Consider the following 24,285-nt stretch of genomic DNA (forward strand, 5'->3'; position numbering starts at 1 on the left):
AATTTATGTCAACCGACAACATGTCATAACGACACTAGTGACGTCCAGCGGACTTTTTGCTGTTATTATTGTGCCAGTTTTGCAGGTCAAGCCGTCTGGTGATATTAACTCAATTTTGTCAATTTTTGAGTTAAGCCGCTATTGCATACAGCCGACGATTTGTTCTGTTGAATCAAATTCCAATTCCAAAAGCTAGTTTCGAACCCACGACCCGCTCTCCACCAACCATCTAGCTGCCATTGGTATACTGTTAATAAGATGGTAAAATAATACCAAGTATTGTGAGTGGTAGCCGCATTTAATATTATTTATACATAATTCCACAAAATATATTATCAACTTTATAAAAAACTGTTCAAAGGATTTACAACTGTCAACAATGACAGCACGGAACACAACCAGTCTCATACATTCTCCAGTAAATGAAGAGTTAATTATTTCCTATTCCGATAATATAAATAAATCTAAATCCTGAACAAATCATGCGAAACTGACAAAACGATAATAGTAAAAAAAATCACAAAAATCTGTACAAAACAAATCTAAAAAAATATAAGTAAAGTTCTTTATAGTTAAACTAACAAATGCACTTTAACGCTCTACAACTCATCTTTCTTGGAAGCATCATCGTCTTCAGCATCTTCTTCGGCAGAATCTTCGGAGTCATCTTTACCGCCAGATTCTACGAATTTAGCAAGGCCTTCGAATGTTCTTGGGCCGAGGTATTCAATGGCTTCGTTACTTCCTTTGGTGTACAATTTGATGGTTGGGTAGTTAACAACTTTGGTGTGTTCTAATTCGTTTGCAGTGGAGTCCATTTTGGCGATAACGACGTCGCTGTTGTCCTTGAAGTGTTCTCCGAGTTTGTCGTAGATGGGAGCGAGGTTCTTGCAGTGACCGCACCATGGAGCGTAGAATTCTACGAGGACGTCCTTTGAGCTGTCAAGAGCGACACTATCGAAATTGCTGCTAACCAATACCTGCAAAAATTTTGTAGTGAATATTAAAGTTAATTAAAGAACTATTTATAATGTAATTTTATATTAGGTGTTATTTCTTTACAAAATTATATTTTGCTTGTGACTTGTGTAAAAATTCAAATTTACTACGATTGCAAAATGGTCTTTTCATAAAAATCATAGTTTATATTGTTCAAACTCTAAAACATGAGCAGTGTAAGATTTAAAATGTATTTTTTTTTGTTCTTGGCAAAATGTATTTGAAGGAATTCAGAAAGCTTGATGAAAAGTTAAAAAAAAAGTGAACTTTATTTTATTCATCGAGATACAGTGATCAGTGGGGAGTGGCCATGCCTTAAGCGTACAGTTGTTTTATAACAGTTTTTAGGACTAATATGCAATACTACTTCAAAAGATCCGTGTGTGTCAAAGGGCGATGGAGCGTGTTATGTTGGGCATTTCACTACGAGACAAGATCCCAAATCGCCAGCTACTACAAAGAACAGGAGTGGCTGATGCAGTAGAGAGAGTAGCAACACTGAAATGGAACTGGGCAGGTCACGTGGCTCGAATGACAGATAATAGATGGTCAAAGCGGATACTGGAATGGAGACCAAGAGATGATGCCTACCGAAGCAGAGGTCGTGCTCCAACACGTTGGACTGACGATCTAAAACGTTGTCATAGGAATTGGATGGAAGAGGCACAAGATCGAAATAGGTGGAAAATTATGAGGGAGATCTATGTCCAGCAGTGGATAAGCGAAGAATGAATGATGATGCAATACTACTGCTAAACTGAATAATAAACTGACTATTTCAGGATAAAAAATAACAGATTTCCACAATTAAAATAATTATACTATTTGAACGAAACGTGGCTACACAAAGAACAGGAAAGACATGGCAGGATAAAAATCTAACCTGTTTTCACCACGCGTTTTTAGGACTATCTACGGGTCTATTAAAGCGCTTTCTGGTAAAGGTTGAAGATTAATTATTATCCATATAAGTAGTGAAGAACAATTATTAGAATTATTTTATGAAGAACAAAGTGCAATGCGTATCCGGTTTTGCGGTATTGTTCCTTCCAAGAATGTGAGAAAGCCCGATTATCCCTTCTGCCATCCTGACAGTCAAATTTTCTGTTTCAGAACAGTCAGTTTCAGAAATGTTCGCTACCGAGTTCGGCTCGTTTTGTTTTTAGATTTTAATTTAGTAATTTACTTTTTATTTTTTAATATGGCAAGTTGTAGTACTAAAAGGAAGGCTTTGCCTATTAAAAATAAAGTGAGTGTTATAAGAGCATTTGAAAGTGGTCGAAAAATTGCTGATGTATATCGACAATTTGGACTTGTTAATTCCATTGTCCAAGCGTGCAAATACTAGGATTTGCAGATGATGTTGACATAATCGCAAGATCAAGAAGAGAAATGATAGAGGCATACAACCAAATAGAACGAGCTGCACAAAATAGTGGTCTTAAAATCAATCAGACCAAAACAAAATATATGCAGGTAAGTAAAAACGCAGAAATAAGGCAGCTACAAAATATAACAATAGGAGAATACAACATTGAGTGGGTAAAAAACTTTATATACTTGGGATCCCTAGTCACGTCTGATAATAACGTTGCGGAGGAAGTGAAGATGCGAATATTTATTGCAAATAAATGTTACCATGGCTTAATTAGTCAACTAAAATCAGATAACGTCGCAAGAAAAATAAAATGCCAAATATATAAAACCCTAATAAGACCAGTACTCACATACGGCTCAGAAACCTGGACAATCACTAAAAGAGAGGAAACGTTGTTAGCCACCTTCGAAAGAAAAATCTTGCGACACATATAATAAGGGCACAAAAGAAAGCGGAATATGGCGAAGAAGATACAACTCTGAACTATACAAAATATACCAGGATCCGGATATTATAACATTCATTAAAATAGGACGGCTGCGTTGGATAGGACATGTAGAAAGAATGGAAGAAGGCGAAATATCAAACAAAATATTCAAACAGATGCCAGTAGGAAAAAGAACAAGAGGAAGACCGAAGTTGAGATACTTAGAACAAATAGAAAATGATATAACAACCTTAAAAATAAAAAAACTGAAGAAAAAAAGCACGAAACAGATCAGAATGGAGAAGAATCTTGGAACACGCCAAGACCCAAAAAGGGTTGTCGAGCCAGTGATGATAATGATGAATTCGATTGATTAAAAGCCTTTAACGAGGAGGGAGAAAATGTTAAAAAGATTAGGAAGTGCATTCTTGGTGATGTAGATTCATCTCTACTCACATGGTTCAAGCAGTGTCGCAGTTCTGATATTCCTGTGTCCGGGCCACTTTTAAAGGAGAAAGCTACAGAGTTCGGAAAACTGTTTGAAGATTTCACATGCTCTAACGGCTGGCTAGATTGGTTTAAAGCCCTCACTCAATTTCCTTCGCGAAAATTGTTGGAGAGGCAAAATATGTGGCCAAGAACGTGACAGATGATTGGTTATAAAACACATGGCCACAACTAAGGCAACCATACAAGGATGAAGATATCTTCAATGGCGATGAAACTGGTGTCGTCTACAAATTAACGACAGACAAAACTTTAAATATGAAAAATCCAAAATGTGTCGGTGGAAAGCTTTCAAAACAATGAGTCACGGCTTTTGTTTGTGCAAACATGACGGTACATTGCTATGCTTTGCGCCCTCCAAATTGTTTTGGCAGGACCCTGGACTACCTGGCCTTTCGGCATACGTCCGTTAACGAAACCTCTGCCCCTACGAGTCCGACACCAAAGTGAAGGTGCCACGCCACGTATGCAAGAAACGTTTCGTGGGGCTCCACCTTCCCCGTAGTACCTGTGTTGCTAATACCTCACCTACCCGTTATCCCGCTCCCGGGCGGATAGGTTTGGCAGGCGGAGGAATTTCCACCTCGCACGTAGACAGGTCGCCGCCGAGGATCTCTCCTCTACCACTCTTGGATCTCCCGGTGGGTACGTGCCGGGGCACCCACAATACGCCCGACACAAGGTCAGGAGAGGTATGTACGGGCCCAGCTCGTTCAACCTCACCAGGCTCTTTTGGAATGAGAGTAGAGTGGTCCCTCGTCTCGGATACTAGGAGTGTAGACCGGTGACCGTGTCGCCGAAGCAACCGTGTGCGTTTCTACAAACCCGACACCTCGAACGACGGCTCTCCACCTCCCGAGTCCGAACATGACGGTACAGAGAAAAGAAAGCTTTTGGTCATTGGGAAAAGTTTACATCCTAGATGTTTCAAAAACATAAAAACACTGCCTGTAAACTACACAGCCAACAAAAAAATGTGGATGACTTCTGCTATTTTTGAAAAAGAATTGAGAAAGTGTGACAAGGAACTCTTTTCGAAAAAAAAAAAAAGAAAAATTCTTCTGTTAGTTGACAACTGTGCAGCCCATCCCAAGCAATATCAACCTAGTTTTCTTACCAGCCAACTGCACGAGTGTCTTGTAGCCTATGGACCAAGGAACAGCTTTTGAAAAGGACGATTTTTTGTATGGACGATGGGGAACCCGTGACGGATGATTTTTTGTATGGACGATGGGGAACCCGTGAACATTACCATCCTTGAGGCAGATCAGTTTTTAGGCAATGCATGGAGCGCGGTTACGTCAGTGACAATTTGTAAGTGCTTTCGTCAAGCTAAATTGACTGTAGTTTCTCCCAATGTTCAGGATGTTGACGAGGATGACGAAATGCTTTTGTCAGAGTGGATACAAAAATTTAATGTAAACCAGAAAGAGTTTGAAACTGATCTTGACTTCTACATTTCGGTAGACCATCAGGTAGAAACATTTCAAGTTTTAAGTGATAAAGAAATGGTGGAACAAGTGCAAAATGTGGAAATGGATGTTGATGAAGATAATGAAGAAAGAAGATGGCGTTGATTGTCCTACAATCCATGAAGCAATGAGAGCTGCTGAGACCATATCCAGGTTTTACCAGTTCAGGGAGGCATCCACAACTACCAAAGAAGCAGCTCAGATTATTAAGGACGCTACAGAAAAACTTTTTTTTTTCGGAAAGGGTTGTGCAGAAGAAAATAACTGACTTTTTTCATCATTAGAGAACTTTTTCATAAAAAATGTAAGTTTCACATAAATGATATGTTTTATAAATGATGCTGTAATAAAATTTTGCCATCACCAAGTTCCACTGTAATAAAAATGCCACAAGAAAGTAGCTTCAGAAAAAAACAACAAAAATACCAACAAATCATAAACGTAATTCATTCTTAATGATCAAATAATAGAGATCCAGTGCAGTAAAAACAAGCAAAAAAATATCCACATACAAATTAGTCACAAGTAATAAATAATAACTAAAGTTAAATATTAGATATTATATGCTGCCGTTGTAGCAATTAACTAACTTACCTTGACAGGTTGTTTGTCCCAATCTTCAGGCAATTCTTGGTTCAAAAGGTGTTGCTTAAGTTTGCCATCCAAAAAGTCTTGGACGAAGTTCTTGATGTTTTCGGCGGTCAAATCATCAGATTCTGGCTTGTATTTGGCCATATCTTCTTCCAATTTGATGAGACGAGCTGCTGGTACAGTGTTCTTCTTGATTCCGAAGAATTCCATGATCCTTTGGTTGTCTTCTTGTTCGGCATCGATGCTGACGAAGAGAACCTGTCAAATTAAATAATCGTTTAATATTAAACACATAAAATCATGATGATCTGTCTTAAAAAACAAGAATTAACGATTTGTAAATTTTTTGTACAAACATCTCTTACCTCTTCTTTGAATGGTTTAGCTACGGATCTGGCGGCCTCGGAAATGGTATCGTATGCGTCTTTGTCCTCTCTGTTCAAGAACAACAACAAATGGCTCTTAATTTCACCACCGAAGATCTTTTGGGCAGTTTCATGGTTGAATTCTACCAACAGAGGTAAGGCATTGGATTGGATGAATTTTTTGAGAGCATCTTCATCGGCGTCTCCTTCGTAGGCTACTTTGCGTTCATCGAACTGAAAAATAAAGATTATTAAAATTGTCATAATTAAAAATCATTAATGATAGTATAGTATGTCAAGGTTACAAAAAAGACCAATCAAAAGGCAAATCTGCAAAATATTCAATTCCTTCTACCAGCTAACTAGAGGTACACCATTTTGAATAGGTTTTACAGTCGATCTTACGTACGCCTAAACATATTAAATCGATGATGTAACTGAATGATAATGAGGCTACTAAGATAATTAACTCTTCAATTGTTAAATAAGAAATAAAATGTCGCTAAGTAAAAAAGCTTGAAGATTTCTAATAAGATCAACAACCTACCTTCTTGAACAAAACGATGGTATTGTCGGCAACTTCAAATTCATCACGTAGAGCTTGCTCAGCTGAGATTCCGAATGGAATATCGTCCAAACCAGCAGCAACTTTAAGGAAGTTCTTGGCATTTTCATTATCAGTGGTTTGTTCACTGAAGAAACCAACGACAACTACGTTGTGTCCTTCGATGAATTCTTTGGCTGCTTCGACGGAGCTCAAGTCTTTAGCTGGAGGGCCAGTCTTCTTTGCCAACCAGTTGACGATATCGTCGGCTTGTCTTCCTCCTGTAACAATAAAACATTTTCAAATTGGACAACTTTTTAATAAGAGGAAGATTATATGCTGAGCACTCACTAAAAATATACATGATGCATCAATTCTAAATACCCATTTTGTTGAGATCAAGACATGTAGAGTATTTTACTGTCATGGATATACAAGTTACAAAAAACACTTAGCAATGCATTTGAAATGTGAACCATCCAATCAGCAGATAGAAAAAGAATCGGTTCATTTAACAGGTTGTGTAGGAGAAAAGTGTTTCGTGTGTTCGATTATCTTGGACAGCCAGAAGAACAAATACATCTATTCTGGCAGAGTTTAACAACCCACAACATCTCCAGCTTTGTATTAATATTGCAAATTTTATTTCCGTTTACAGCTAAACCCCGGGAAATTTCCCACTTTAAGCCTAAAGATGAAGATGTATTTTTACGTATAAAGTATAAGATGTATTAAGTATAAAGATGAAATTAACCTTCAACATCCGAAAAGTCTTATTGTAATCTGTCAAAACGGTACCAATAGAAGGTGGTGTAACTTCATAACAAATATAACGAAATAGCAGATGGCGGAAATGTAACATCGTTGCTTTAATAAAAACCAGAGAGTAGGCGCAAAATTTCGGGCCAATGCTTTTTAAATGCAATCATTTTTTTCGAATCCTGAGAAAACTAACAAATATTTTTTAAAAATTTAAACGCAGAATGAAAGATTAAATTATTACCAAGGGCCGAAAGTCCCTTAGAATAAACAAAAATCATACTAAATTTTCTCTTTTTTTTCACGCCTGTAACTTATTAAAATAAACATTATAGAAGTTTTTAGGGACTTTCGGCCCTCAGTAATAATGTATTCTTTCATTCTGCATTTAAATTTTTCAAAAATACTTATTAGTATTTTTAGAATTCGAAAAAAAAATGAATGCATTTAAAAAGCATTGGCCCGAAATTTTGCGCCTACGCTCTTAACATCCTAAAATTGCAGGACACTTATATAGAGTGTAAATTAAAACTATGCATGAATTCTATCAGCAATGTCTAGGAGAAATAGCAAACTAGCAAAACACAATAGGGAACCAGGCTCAACTGGTGCTAAGTATCAATGCTGCTGATCAAAAAAAAATTTAATATTACAAAATCAAATTATAAAATACTTGAAAAGTACATAAAATATCAGTACACAAAAAATTTTATGACGACGGCCCAGAATTGTATTATCTATCATGTTTTTATCTCTATTGTTAAAAATAATATCCGCCGTTATATATTTCTAAAATTAAAAAACGAATAGATAACTCCGATGGTATGTACAGAAGAGTCTCATATTACTAAACCCAATTTCTACAAACTCTTGCTAATTTGAAAATCTTTGATGCAGTTACTCTAGAATCCTGAATTTTTTCCTATAGTTTTCATTGCAGAATGGTAGAAAAAAGGCATCGCAATATACAAACAGTTGTTAATTCAAAAACCTTTGAATTTTTCACGAATTGTTTATATTCAGGAAATAATAAAGCACCTGGTACTGATACAACAGCTGAATTATTAAAAAATGGAAGATCAGCACTATGGAAACAAATATACCAGTTAATCACCAAAAAAAGGGATGATGAAACAATCCTTGAAGAATGGAAATGGAGCCTTCTTATGGAGCCAACATTCGCAAGAAAGGGAATAAGCAAGAATACTCTAACTATAAAGCAATTAAACCTGTCATTTCAAAATGGGCGTAAGTGACACTTTCTTAAATATCATTTTTTGGTGTCATTTCATTTCTTGTATATATGTGTCTTCCTTAAAAAACTATATATGAAAGCCTGGTGCTTATGGGTATACCAAAAAACTAGTCGGATTGGTACAGTGGACCCCAAATCTGAAGAACCAGCGCAGAAACCGGATTTCGTTTACTTAAAAGTAGACACGTCCACCTACAAATAAACCTTATTCTGGCTTACTGTCAGTGCAGTGTTTATGCTTGTTTAGCATTGGCTGTTAAATAATTTATGTTCGATTGTTTCGTCTGTTGTACAACCCTCGTCCGTTTTAGGGTGTAGTAGTTGTATATAAGTACCTATTTTTTATAGTAGTGTAGTGAAGCGGTACTTTAAAGCAAAATGAGTAATTTGGAAGAAAATAAAATACAGTTGAAACGTAGAGTGTTATCTCCAGAAGAACTAAAATACAGTCGAAACGTAGAGTTTAGTCAGAAGAACGGCGTTTAGTTCCAAAAGTCGAAAGTTATTTTAATTTGGAAAAAAATAATATGGGGCCGCTGACATCTGTTATGGCAGTTCAGAAACGCACATGAGATGCTTGCGGTATCTCAGAGAGGACATTCTAAAGAATTAATAACATGAGTGAGAATGAAATAAATAAAGTAAGCAAGAGAAATCGTCGACATCCAAAAACTTTAGATTTGCACCAGTCAATTAAACTAGTTTCTATTGAGTGACAGAAAAAAAGTGCATTTTAATATGCTCATAATTCATAGTCGTATCACATGGAAAACAAGCAAAAATTAACGAAGAAACTCTTTGGAACCCTTTTCTATTCAAAAATTGTATTAGATTATTAAAGTCGGTTAAACACCCTGATTAGAAATTAAGGTCAGAGAAAGACTGTTGTCAGAAAAATATGTAATTTTCACATTATTTGTATTTATAATAATTCGGCCATAACCTGTCGGTTTTTAATGTATTGTGTTATTTTTAATGACGTATTTTACGTTTTAAAAGTAGAATTTATTTACATACAAATGCACATTTTTAAAACTTCTACGAATAAAAAGTGATAAAAAGTGAAACAATTGTACATAATTTTAACAAATTGTAAACAAGTTTATCGCAAATATGTTCACAATGTCGAAACATAATTACTGAATATCTTTCCGTGACATACTATTATCTCTGAAAATGTATACCTTGTAGGTCAGTCGGGAAAATAACGTTCCATAATGAAACAACACTTTTTTCATCAAGCGATATATCCTCAATTAATGAGTGGGTGGCTTCCAGCTGTTTATGATGTAATTTATATCCGATTCCTAACGAGAAAAAGAGAAGGAATTGTATACGAGGAATCGGGATAGAACTTGTGTTTAGAAATATACGCTGCGATTTTCTTGGACAAACCCAATCCAATTTCAGCACTTTTATTAGTATGGCCATAAAAGTAAAAATAGATTTCTGAAAATTGAAAATACAATGCCGGCGCGCTGTACAAAGAGGAAGATAACATTTGTTATTTAAATTTCAAGAAACTGCAGATAAACACTTCGAGGCTCAGCCACACTCTATATGGGCCTCATCGCTGAAAATGATTTTTCGAGGGAAAATAGGGTCAGTTTCCAACTACTGTACAGCCTATTCAGCGAACATATGTCGTTGTCTATGATCATTTACAAATCATTTACATCAAATCAGGACGCAAAATTCATTAAGTTGTCGCCTATCCAAGGTTTTGTGAGCGACGTGAAATCGTCAGCCTCGGATTCTCCTGCACACTGTCACACACAGCGGCCATGTTTCGGCAGATCTTACGATTCATCGACGTATGGCTGTTGGTTGATTGTTGACAGGGTCAGTGGATTTAAAATTATACATTACAGTATAAAGTCTTTTCGGAAGGACGATTTTACAAAAATTTCTATTTGTAAATATGTACTATCTATAAACGACTATCTATAAAAAACTAAAGAATAAAAAGAAAAAAGTACAATAATCTAATCGTATCGTGGAAACCATAAGCAATCAAGAGAGAAGAGAGAAAACTACAAATGTGATGGACAGAAAAACTCAAAAAAAAATGAACATAGCAAAGATGAACATAGCAAGTAATAGAGAAGAATGTAAGAAACTATGGAAGGCTTCAATGGCGACGCTAGAGGTCGATAATTACCGATTTTTTGGCCTGAATTTGATGTAGTGAACAGCAACGACATACGGTTTCAAACAGGATGGCACAGCTCATGCCAAATTGTGCACGAGCGATTTGACGGCGTGGTCATCTCACGTAGAGGTAATGTAAACTGGCCATCGAGATCGTACGATTTGACACCGCTAGACTCTTTCTTGTGGGGGTTTCTTAATACGCCACGAATCACAGCGGCTTTCACAGCCAACATAACCCGACCAAATCATAATCGATCAAACTCAGCCTGGTTTATGTGCCATTCGTGAAAAAATTTTCTTTGGATTTGATTTTCTTTTTTTATTTTGATTAGTTGGCCCAGGTATATATACGCATTGATCTGTTCTATTTTCTGTTATTACTATTTTATTGGGAATAAGCCACAATTGAAGGTTAAAGTAAGTTTATTGAAGTTTCAATTTCCACTTCGGAAATGGTTCTCAAAACACAAACGTAAATAAATTAAACGAAATTAAAGAAACTATTCTGTTGAAATAATCTAATATTATTGTTGTTTTGAGGATTAATGTATGCTATCAAAAGCTTTCTCGAACTCGATAATGTGTACAGAAAGGAATATGCGATATTCGTTGGTTTTTTTTTAGAATTTGCATTGCTAATAAGTGGTCATTTAAATTAAATCCTTAAATTTAGGTTGATATCTGTCAAATTTTATTGTTAACCTCATCTTAGTATTGTTGTAACAAATTTATAGACATAAATAAGCGAAATTAAGCAATTCACAGTTTGGGTTCTGAATTGCTTGCTCTTGGCACAAGAGGGTGTTCTGTCTACAAGTACCGATCCAACGGTACAAAGATGTTAAACATGATGCCACATATGTTTTGTGGAGTATTCTAAAGATTTGGACAATGTAATCAATTGAAATATGCTTTATAGACTACGCAAAAGCATTTGATAACGTAAAGCACGAAAAGATAATTGAAGTTCTCCATAAGATCGGAGTCGACTACAGAGACATTCGAACAATAGCGAGTCTCTATTGGGGCCAAACAGCTAAAGTGAAAGTAGGATCTACATTGATCAATAAAATTGAGATCAAGAAAGGGGTACGACAGGGCTGTATCTTGTCTCCTATTGTCTTTAATATATACTCAGAAGAAGTATTTAAAACAGCGCTGGAGGAAAGCACAGAAGGCATTAAGATAAATGGAGAAATAATTAATAACATAAGGTATGCTGATGACACTGTGATTCTAGCAAGTAGCATGGAGGAACTGAGTTGCCTAATGAGTAAGATACAAAAAACAAGTGCACAATACGGACTCAGACTAAATATCACAAAAACCAAATGGATGTTAGTAAGCAAAACCCAACAACCACCACAGCAACTGATATTAGACAATGAAAGAATTGAACACGTGGATTCGTACATCTACTTGGGAACAACAGTTAACTCAAATTGGGATCAAGCGAAGGAAATACGTATAAGAGTAGAAAAGGCAAGAGCATCGTTCACTAGCATGAAGCAAATTTTCACCTCTAAAAGCCTCACCCTACCTCTCAAAATTCGACTTCTGAAATGTTATGTATTCCCGGTTTTGTTATATGGAATGGAGGCGTGGACAATGACCGCAACATTGATGAAAAAAGTAGAGGCCTTCGAAATGTGGGCTTACCGACGAATATTACGTATATGCTGGACTGAGCACGTGACCAACGAGGTACTACGCCGGATAGGTAAAGAGAGAGAGGTAGGAATAAGTATAAAGAAAAGAAAGTTGGAATACTTGGGTCACGTTATGAGACATAATAAATATAGAGTACTACAACTGATCGTTCAAGGGAAAATAGACAGCAGAAGGGGTCCAGGGAGGAGAAGACACTCGTGGCTCCAAAACTTGCGGCAATGGTTCGGATTGTCATCTGCTGAACTATTCAGATCTGCCGTAAACAAAGTCAGCATAGCCATGTTGATTGCCAACGTTCGGAACGGACAAGGCACATGAAGAAGAAATCAATTGAAATACTCCAAAATGCTGCATGTGGCTACAAACACATTAGAACTGTATTCATTCAGTGAAAGTACTGAAATTAGGAAGTATGTATGGCAGGGATATATTTTAAATATGTATTTTAAAAGACTAGGCGAAAAGGATTAGCCGTGGTATTAAAATTAATGGAGAAACAATAAACTATATTAAATCAGCTGATGACACAGTAGTACTTGTTAACAGTAAGAATTACAGCATTTCATGATAAGGATTCAAAGATCTAAAGAAGAGAGCTGACTCAATCTAAACATGAACAAAAGCAAATTGATGCTGATAAGCAAAAACGAATAACCTGCCAGACAAATAATAATAAACAACCAGTTAACCCATGTAAATTTATATGTATATCTTCCTAATCTGTAAAAATTTTTATTATATTTCATTTACTTATCTATTAATTTCTGATTTGAACTGATTTCAATTTAGAGTTTTAAGTTAATGTGCTTCACTTTTCTTTTCAAGTGAACACACCAATATCTATGGAAACCACATAATGTCAAATAAGAGTTTGTTTTATGATCTATTTTATAGGTATGAAAAGCCTCAATTATTTTTTTTATGTCATTCATAAATTATTACTGAAAATAAACTAAAAATACAATTAAAAGTATGGCTTTTTAGTTTTCTATTATCTGCATTATATATAATAAAGTTTCGAAGGTTCTAGTTACTTAAATGTTAGTGATTATATATCAATTTGGTGATCAAAACTTTCTAATGTGAATGAGATTTTAATAGCAAAAAATTACCTAAAAATATAAATGTCATTAACTGCACTAATTGAACAAATACGAACTAATCATCAAGATAATAATAAACCTAATAGATAAGTTGGTTTAAAAATAAAAAGGTGGATTTTTACTTCCATCATAATATATAATCCCTATATAAACAAATTCATCTAGAGAAAAAAAGTAATACAACTCCAGTATAGAAGCTTGGCTTAAAAAAGTAGGAGCTACTTGTTACTGGTGTTTAGATATACAAACCATTGCATATTGTAATATATAGCCTTGTTCTTTGCACTAAAATTCTAAACATAGAGAAACATTAATCCATTTTTAAATGTTTTAACGTTTTATGGAAGCCTTATGCAAATTTAGTAAATACAAAAGGTTATTTTTAGACTAAATATTCCTATCTCTTGATATTATTCTTTTCTATTTTTAAAATTGTAATTCATTATTTTTTGCAAAAATTCACTTGTATAACAGGTTTACATGCATAGTTGTTTATCCGACAGCTTTCCATATGTTTTTTTTTTCTATTAACAAACTAATTTAAACACTTAGACTTTAAAATTAAATGTTAGCTCAAATCTCAAGGTGTTGGGAGTATCAATGGAGATCTCCCGGACTAACAAGTAATAAAACACAACAGGTAATGTTAGGTGGTAAAATAGTAAAATAGGGTAACTAGAATTCACTAGAGATATAAAAAACTGAATAATTTCACGAAAAAAAAAACATATTTCAAGCAAATGTACATTTTGGCGGAATAATATTTAGAACAAAAAATGGACAATTTCAAAAACATCATTCAGATGAGTTGAAATATACATACTATGCTACGATTGGCCTTGAACAACCATGTGACTTGCACTGGCAATTTACCAGCTCCCCATTTATTGACACAATCGGCTCCTGTAACAGTTTGCCTAGCGTAGCGCTGTCGCCGATATAAAATATGTTTTATACAGTTCTTGATTTCCGATACTGCATAGATCTCTTTCATTAATCTCTCGTTTAAGAAGATTTACATTGTAATATGTTCTTTTTTATATTACTCCTAGATCTACACAAAATTCTCACGTTAAGTATATCTTTATTTCAATTCTTGTTTCAAACATTAATCTTGCTTGTTGAACTGCAAATCTTAGCCCCCTTTCAGACGGGGATACTGTATCCGAGATACTGTATGCGAGATACAGAATTTTCGATGGCGGCTGTATCGGATTCACGGGCATGCTCGTCAGTATGAAAATAGTAGCAGTGCAGTGCGGTTATATTTTTGGATTATGGATGTAGAAGAGTGTGTTATGCTGTGGTACATATTAAATAAAAAGAAAAGGAAACTGAAAAGACGACGTAATTTGTGGGTTCATCCTATTGTAGAATTAAGAGAAACCAAGGGAACGTATAGTTTGCTGTATCAAGATTTATTGCAAGATCCATCGAAGTGTTTTAATTATTTTCGAATGTCTGTGAAGTCGTTTAAAGAACTTCACAAAATTTTGGAAATTCAATTGAGTAAAAAAGACACAACTATGCGTAGAATTATTTCATCAAAAGAACGGCTTCCTATGACTTTTTAAAGTTAAAGTCTATGACTTAAATTTAAAATAAATATGTGTACTTATCTCCAATTTGTAAATTGTTTACCTCGCCCTAAATAAAAAATGACCGTATTCCTTTCACAATAATGTAGTTTGATATTCGTTAAATAATCAAAATTCCAATTAGCAAACTTTTAAAACTAAACTGTATACGCATGAAACAAAATATTAAACTATTCTACTATGTATTTATAATAAAAACATGTTTATTTCTTACCATATTCATTTTGCTGTACTGCAGTCATGGCCTCAAAATTTTCGCTTAGAATTTTCGACCCAGCACTGCTGCTTTTTATTTCTATTGCAGTAATCTGGCGATGCTGTATCCCATAGACAGGGATTTGATTGTACCAAACAAATAAATTTGTCACTATCAAATACAGTACGCTCCATTATTTAACTATATTCAGAAAACACCGTCTTTCTTTCGTTGCTCATTCACAATTATTCGACAGAAAATCGCGCGTCTATGGAATGTGGTGCAAAAGTATTCGTGTCTGAAAGCGTTCATTTAACGTAATGTTTCTTGTGTATCTGGGATACGCATTCAGTCGTCGGCGACAGGAAAGTCCGAGATACTGAATTCGGTATCTCGCATACTGTATCTCTCGCGCGTCTCGTGTGAAAAGCTCCATTTGAGTCTATGTAATATCTGCGTCTCGGATACGCGTATCTCGGATACAGTATCCTCGTCTGAAAGGGGGCTTATCTACATACTTCTGAATACAATGTATAATCACATAAATCGAAAATTTTGGCTTAAAGTACCTCCTATTAGGATTGTTTGGAAAGTACTGAACAAGAACAACATAATTTATTAGCTCTAATCGTTTTGAAGCATATGAAATATGAGACAATAGGATATTATTTTCAATATATCAAGTTTGATAAACCACACTTTGTAAGTATGTTTACATATCATGACATAACAAAATACTTGAACATTGACTTGTAACAATTTCATTGCATGTCATCAATGATAAAACTTCGTCATCATCAATATAATCATAGACATGATGGTATTAACTTTTTTAAACTCCCATAATCGTCTTTTCTCACAGATGGTGCAGACTCTCAAACTTTCCCCGAAATTTCTCAATAAATCTAATGTTATTACTGTAACAATACGAACCCTTACTCTACTTATTTTGCCTTTCATTTCTTTCCCGATATTTTTATTTCTCCATATTGTTTTATTCGGGCAACCTGCTCCGTTTGTTCTATTCACTTGATCTTCCACTTCAGTTTCGAACTTTCTGTAGCTAGATAATGTGATGCCATCTTAGTAAATTTGCTATTATAACCATGCATTTTGTCTTTTTTGGGGAAATTAACATGTTAAATTTTCTGGCGGTTATATAAAATTGGTGCAGCATACATTGTAGATCATCTTCACTTTGAGAGAGTAGTATTACATTGTCTGCATGGCAGATGATTTTAAGTTGTTTTTCTTCCATTTGGTATCCTTTTTAGTTCTTACTTTTTTTATTATTTCATCCATAATGAGGTTGAACAATAGAGAACTCAGGGAATCTCCATGTTGTATCCCATTGCCAGCTTCAATCGAGTCAGTTCTTCTACTTTTACTTTTATTGTGTTGTTTTGGTAGATATTTTCGATAGTTTTGATTATTCCTAGAGCTATCTCTCTTGGTACAATAAGTGGAAAATGTCCTTTAATTTGAACCATTCAAATTCTTTCTTAAGGTCCATGAAACATAGATATGCCAGTTTGTTGTATTCTAATCATTTCTCTTTCACTTGTCTCATTATAACTATAGCATCAGTACATGATCTTCCTGACTTAAAACCTCGTCGTTGTTTTGACAGAGTTATAAATTCATTCAGTTTATTTGTTATCACTTTGGTTTTAGTGTTGTGATTAATAAATTAATTCCTCTGTAATTTTCTGGGTCCGATTTGTCTCCCTTTTTGAAGAGAGGTATTAAGATGCTTGATTTCCATTCTTGAGGAATTCTGTTTGTTTGAGGACTTAGTTTTAATAGTTATTAAATAATATAATGTTTAATAGTTAAATAATCTTACCTGAGTATTCAATTGGACTGCCATTTCTGAAGAATTTCAGTGTGGGGTATCCTCTAATGTTGAATTGCTCAGCAAGACTGTTTTCTTCTGTGGCATCAACTTTACCAAGTTTGATGTTAGATCCCTGTTCTTCTAGTTGTTTGGCAGCCTTGGCATATTCAGGGGCTAGAGCTTTACAGTGCCCACACCATGGAGCATCTGTAATAACAAAATAAATATATTTACAAAATTGTCTATATAAACAAAAAATCTTTCAAGTAATTTCACAATGTGAGTAAATGAATTGTGGAATTGCACTTTATTTTATAGAGTAACTCAAAATTTAACATCCACAAGGTATGAAAAGAAATCATTCAAAGAGGTTCAGTGAAGTATATAATTATTTTAGAGAGAACAACTGTGAGAAGATTCTAAATGACCCAAGTCGAGTCTTTAATGCAGATGAAACGGTATTTTTTGTTAACCCCAAAGAAAACCGAGTATTAAAACATTCAAGAAGTGAAGTAAATAATTATTTTAGATAGAAAAAAGATGATAAAACTGTTTACCAACAAATTAATTCTGATGAAAAATAGTGTCTAAAGGTCCTTATAACAAGTAATACCATTGGTAAACTGACAGAACTCCAAAAAAGGCTCCTGAAGAATAGGGTATTGGGAGTTCACTTCATTCATTTTTGATAAGCTCATTCATTTTTGATAATAGGTTGACAATTCCTGGTACTTCTGATCATGGATGGACATTCATCCCATTTAACATTACACACTAGTTGGTTTTGTGCTGAACATGGTATTATATTAGTAGGCCTTCATCCGAATGCAACAGATTTAACTCAACCAATGGATGTTGCTGTATTTCGTTCTTTGGAAGTGGGTTGGAAAGATGTAGTATACCAGTGACAGATTTAGACTTTTTCAGTTTCTGTTTACAGAAAAATTCACTTGTGTCCTACTACAGGAAAGAATATTGAAATCATTTTTAAAGAATGTTTCCAAAAATGTGGCTTAGTTCCTTGGAATGTTAGTGAGGAAATTGGGAATGTTTCCCAATAAGAAAATAAGACATTTTAAAGAAAGAGCAGGAACTGCAGGAAATGAAACAAAGCAAATACTTTATAGAAAAACATATTGATAAAGTAAAACTTCCTTTAGAATTAATGATAAGGATTTGTCTACTAATTTTTTTTTTTCATTTTTTTGTCAATTACTGACACTTTATGTCAATATACATATATTTTTGAGTAAATTTCAATTACTAGAGCATTTATTTATGGGATCAGAATTACGTCCACAGAAAATACATCATGGAAAATCAGTAACTGTTTCATCATTTCCCACTTTTAAATTTAAGAAGTTAATAAGATATACCAGTATCTTGGGTGTGGCACAAAACTTATTTAAATTTGAACTTATTTTTAATAAAAATACTTATATACTTTTTGTAAAACTAGCAAACTTAAGATGATTGATAACAATGATCCTCATATATTTAAATCCAAAAATTCTGTTAGTACCTTTTTGCTGATAAATTTTCAATAAATTAATACTTGGCTAATTACCACAATATATCTGCCTTTGAAAGGTTATCAGTGAACATTGTTGATAAGACATTCTGACTATATTAATATATCCTGTAAGTTACAGATTAAACATACTACAAAAAAAACACAAAATTTAATGAGCCAGATTGTTGAGTAACAGATTTTGAATTTGTAAAAAATAATTCATATTCCTTAATGATGAAAAAATCCAGTTACATATGTACACGGAAATCACAAACATTTTAAACAGTTGTATATTTATACAAACATATTTATTTAGAACATTATAGAAAAAGAATTTGCTTTATAACTTTCCTTCGTATGGCAGTGTTAACATATGTACACAAAAGTAATACAAACCCCAAAAAATTTAACAATGGTTTAATTGAAATCCACAAAACCATAATTTCAAAAGAATATACAAGACATAAAGTCTATTAATCAACTATCAAGATACACAGGTCTGAAACATATCGCACCCTCAGTGCAAGACTGCAGTAACTCAAAATTTTATGAAAATGAAGTAATCATGAAATTTGATTGTAAACATGCATATCTATCCATTATAAAACTTTAGTAATTTTCAAATGCTTAACCGGCTAAATATTACAACAACAACAGTTTAACTATTTTGCGTTTTTGTACATAAGTTCCGTGCAAAACTGTTGTAATTCTAATGTAACAGAGTTACAATTACAGTTATATTTGTTATTTTAATATCTATATCTGTGGTGTTTAATTTTAATATACAGCGTGTCTACGTAATCCATTAACGGCCGAGACAATAAACAAAGATTTACGAGACCAATCTATTCATGTAAGTTTTATGTCCTTTGTGTGACATTATAGTTTCCATAAAATGTGTGCGATATCGTTTCACCATTTATTTATTAGATTGGATTAACACATAAATTAAGACTAATTATTTAGCCAAAAAGTATTTTTTCTTATGAAAGGAAAAACAGTTATCTTAAAACTTGTGTATTAACAATACTGACAGTTTGTATTAAATCTTCATGTAACCTTCCGGGATAATTGATCAAAATAAAGAAAATGTGAATTTGACAGATAAAAATTCTGCAATATTGAAAAGATAGTCCACACACAATTTTCTTTAAGTATAAATATGATGACGAACTATGGAATTCTTTTAATCTAAAAAAATCATCACGGACTACACATATTATAAGAGAAGTGCTACTTAAACCTGCCTACAAAGAACAGCCAAAAATTCAAGTGGCCAAAAAGAAATATTTGGTATACTTATGCCATTCGGGTATGATACCAGAAGCCCACCATAGTCTTTATAAAAATATTTTGGCCCAAGATGATATACGAGAAGAGGACAACAACTAACAGAAAATGTGTCTACACTTTTCACAATTTTCTCCATGCAAAAGTGTTGTATCTTTAAAATTCTAATACTAAATGTGTAGTGATTAACAATTTTCTCCGTGTAAAAGTGTTGTAACTTTGAAATTCCTAATTTTTATAGCAATAATATTATTTTATTTAAATTTCTATTTTTGGTTAATGTAATATAGGCTGAAAAGCATGCAAAATCATAATTAAATGTTAATTTTTCTTAAAACTTGTGTCTTATTTCACCGATATTATCACGAAAATAAACAAAATTGTCTTTATCTCGAAACTTACTTATTCTGACTTACTGCAGTCTTGCGCTGAGGGTGCGATATATCAAAGGGAGACTTGTTAAGTTCTCTTCTGATTAAGTTCATTGTCAATGAAATTATCAACAAGGTTCAAATACAAGTATAGGATATAAATGAGGTGAAATTGTAAAAATCTTTATTACTGCAAAAATAATTTTTTTGTGCAACTTATTATTTTACAAGCAAAGTTATGGATCGAAATCAAGGTAAAGATTTCACCTTAAAGAAAATGGTGAGTCTTGAGTTTTTAAGGAAAAGATCAAGAATAAATAAGAAGTCACGAATCTCGATCATGAATCCATTATCAAAATAGAGTTTTTATTAATTTTCTCGAAATTTGAAGTGAATATTTTGGTTTTGACAATATTTGCTGTAATAACTTGAAATGCTATATAGATTGTATAATTATTACAGCAAGTTGAGAGGGCCTGTGGAGACTCATAATCAATTTATTTCAACAGCAAGAAGTTTAATATGCTAATATCAACAAACTGAAAGAGTATGTTAATAAAAAATTCGATAATGAAAAATAAAAGTGAGTGGCAAAAATGGGATTTTAACTACAGTCAAGTGTCAATTATCCTAACTAATTGGGGGACATGAGTGTTTGTAGAATCAGTTTTTTTGGATAATTAAACTGTACTGATATAGCCATACATATTTACCCACAGGTGAATAAAAGAAATATCTACATATGTATTTATATATTTAATGAAAAATAGGAGTTAAGAGCGTAGGCGCAAAATTTCGGGCCAATGCTTTTTAAATACAATCATTTTTTTTTTCGAATCCTGAGAAAACTAACAAATATTTTTGAAAAATTTAAACACAGAATGAAAGATTACATTATTACCGAGGGCCAAAAGTCCCTTAAAATAAACAAAAATTTTCTCTTTTTTTTTTTCACCTCTGTAACTTATTAAAATAAACATTATAGAAGTTTTCAGGGACTTTCGGCCCTCAGTAATAATGTAGTCTTTCATTCTGCTTTTAAATTTTTCAAAAATACTTATTAGTTTTTTCAGGATTCGAAAAAAATGAATGCATTTAAAAAACATTGGCCCGAAATTTTGCGCCTACGCTCTTAAACAAAAAAGTGCAGTCTTTGCAACAAAACACATTCTAGGTACAATATTGACAAAAATTGAGGATTTTTTAAGCATTAAATGCTAAAGTCATCATCATCATCATTTTGGCTTTACAACCCTGTGTGGGTCCTAGCCTCCCCAAGAATTTTTCTCCAGTCGTCCCTATCCATCGCCTTCCTCCGCCAAGCACGTATTTCCATATTTCTCATATCTTGGTCTATGTTATCTAAATGCTAAAGTTGTCTGCTGAAACCAGTCTACCTGTTTATGAGCGGCTAGGTCACATAGTTTTTAAGGACAGGTCTATTTCATTCCAATATCGATGAGTTGTGGCATTATCAAGAAACAATCATGTATTTTTCCCTTTTTGCCATTTTTAATTGATAAGAGGATATAAAAATTTCTATAAACCATTCCATGAAAATTGTACTATCCATCAAAGCATTCTTTTGCGATGTGTAAATGATAGGCATCACAGACATATTATTGTGCTTAAAACAATGTGGCTTCTTGCTTTTACCAATGACAAGCATGGACAATCAGTGGCTGCCAGTAGCATTAGCACGCTAAGGCAGTGATACAATCTTTGCTTGTTTTAGGACCAGGTACAGCTAATTCATGACATGACACAAGAGTTTTTCATGGAAAAACTTTCCAATTTAGCCCAATTAGACCATGCATTAGAAGAAATAGACAATAATGAATAAATTATTTAAAAGACGTCTTCAAGATCACATAAACTGATTTTTAAAGAAAGAAATCAATGGATTGTGTTGTAGAACTTTTCATTTATTCTTGATATATGTAGATATTGGTTGCAGGGCCTGTGATAATGGGCCTGCAAGGGGTGCAATACCTCTGTTTGGGGGGTGCCAAAATGAGCTTGTTCCAATGAGCCAAAATGTGATTTCAATTCCAGTCATAATACACTGATCTGTGTTATTTTTGCATCCTACTACATTTTTAGGAGAGTAAATGAATGATTTGTAGTAAAATGAACATTCTACATCAAATTTAGTTTATCAGTAGCTTTATCAATTTAGTTTATCTATGTTTAATAATACAATTAAATTTTAAAAAAACTGAAAGGCGTCTATGCTAGTTCTGTATGCAGGTACATTATAACCTAGCACCAGGACTGGTCCTTTGCATATACATAAAAACAAGAAGACAAAATCAAAAACTATTGTCCAGGAAAACACTTTGGAATGGCAACAATACAGGGAAAACCCCAAAACCTTGAACTTTCTTTAAAAATATAATCATTTAACATCATAAAACATGTTTTTAACTATTTATAAAAACAAAATTAACAAGCGCAGGTGAATATTTCCATATTAATGAACTTGTTTCAAAAATAACTAAATTAATAACAAAAAACAATGAATTTAATTGCACTTTTCCAGTCCCCTCTGATTGTTTAAACTTGGTTACAATGTTAAAATTGTCATATTGTACTTAACATGGAGAGAAAATTAGAAAAAGAAAATCTGATGTCTTAATTTTTGAGTTCATTCAACTCTTTCTGTAGACTACTTCTAAATTGGGAACTATATAAAACAGTTATGTTTCTTATAATTACATCTTGAATAAAAGTTCAGGTTTGGATTGAAACAATTCCTTAATTTTGAACATTTACCATTCTCATATATTTATGTAACACAAGATTTAAAATAAGTTTTGCTCATAGAAGTTAAATTTTATATAAAAATGTTAGTCAAAAAAAATTAGAAATAATGATATGACATACTGGCTAGTTTCCCTTGTCCAAAATATACCTATCTAAATAGTTTTTTAAGAAATCTATAAAAATTAGCTGCAGTTTTGTCTTGAAAAAATTGATTAATAAATAAATGATAAGTTGATACAAGTATAACGAACAAACTGGTGGTACTTACAAAATTCTACCAAGACAAAATCATTCTCCTTGATGACTCCTTGGAAATTGTCTTTGGTGAGCACCAAAACTCCATCTTCGTTTTTGATATCTTCAGCGGCAAAAACAGCATTCAAAAAGAATACCAGCAGAAAACCGGTCCGGAACATATCGAATTTTTTCCTGTTAAACCTACAAATGATATATGAAACTAAATTGAAAATATTCACACATCAACGTGGCACCAGCCAGGAAATTGGGAACTGGCCGAATCGACTACTGAATGAAAAGAAGACCGATCCCGTTACCGGAGTCTGTTTTTAATAAGAACTTAATTTTGCTGACAAAGCAACAAACACTTCGTGTGGGGATCTGATTGGTCGGAGGCAACACATAAGGATAGACGATACACGGTTCTGATAACTGTCAATGTCAATGTAAACTTATGCCAGGGAATTAAAATCAGGTAGTGTCTATGCGGACGACATTAACGGAAAATAATTCATTCTTCTTGCTAAGAATTACGACATATTATTTTATATTTAGTTCTATCTGGAGCAATTATTTAGACCTAGATTAACTGCTATCTAAATACAAAACAACGAAACAAAAATAATATGAAACAAATTTTATATTAGGGAGATTAAAACATCGAATAAAAATTTCTCAAAACAAAAAAGTTGATTAAATTTCTACGTCGTAAACGTAACACAACAGCGTTTTGTTTCCTACAGTTGACGACATTTCAGTAGTAGAATAAAAAGACATTGCAGCTATTTTGCCTTTCTTTTCTACTCAGAGAACAGCAAGAACTGCACGTTTTTTCTCAATTTATTGTCAATTTTTCTGGTTTAAATTTAAGATAATTTATTTTGTAATTTAAGATAATGTAATTTATAATGTATTTTAATGGATAACCGAATGTTCTATATATATTTGAAACTACCCCTCCGGTAGAGCAGTTTCGACTATTTGTCAAAAGAAAATATAAACTCAAAATCGTGAACTTATTCTTTCAATTCAGCTTTTTAACTCTTAAAACAAGTGCCCAATAAACTACAGTTTTATTTAAAAATACCAGGTTCAGTGAGAGGGGGAGAGAGGGAAGTATTGGTATGCTACCTTGCTCGGCTATGCTTAATCGAAAGTGTTTTTTATTTTTCTTCCCGACCATCCCTTATGTCTTCCTCAATACTTTATCTTCGATGCTACGATATCAATGTAACTTTTTAGTTGAAGCTAA

The 24,285-nt window shown here is 33.5% G+C and overlaps 1 protein-coding gene across 1 annotated transcript; it reads right to left on the reverse strand.

Moving 5' to 3' along the window:
- Nucleotides 1-279: 279 nt before the first annotated feature.
- Nucleotides 280-23,365, reverse strand: LOC140449220 (protein disulfide-isomerase-like). The gene is made up of 6 exons (XM_072542402.1): nt 23,065-23,365; nt 16,866-17,063; nt 6,287-6,564; nt 5,740-5,973; nt 5,378-5,632; nt 280-980 (listed from the first exon to the last, which is right to left on the reverse strand). Exons 1-6 carry the CDS (start codon nt 23,210-23,212, stop codon nt 600-602), a joined length of 1,494 nt encoding a protein of 497 aa, XP_072398503.1. The 5' UTR covers nt 23,213-23,365; the 3' UTR covers nt 280-599.
- Between the last annotated feature and the right edge of the window lie 920 nt (nt 23,366-24,285).

Source organism: Diabrotica undecimpunctata, chromosome 8 (genome assembly GCF_040954645.1).
Source record: "Diabrotica undecimpunctata isolate CICGRU chromosome 8, icDiaUnde3, whole genome shotgun sequence".
In the NCBI taxonomy this organism is placed as follows: domain Eukaryota; kingdom Metazoa; phylum Arthropoda; class Insecta; order Coleoptera; family Chrysomelidae; genus Diabrotica; species Diabrotica undecimpunctata.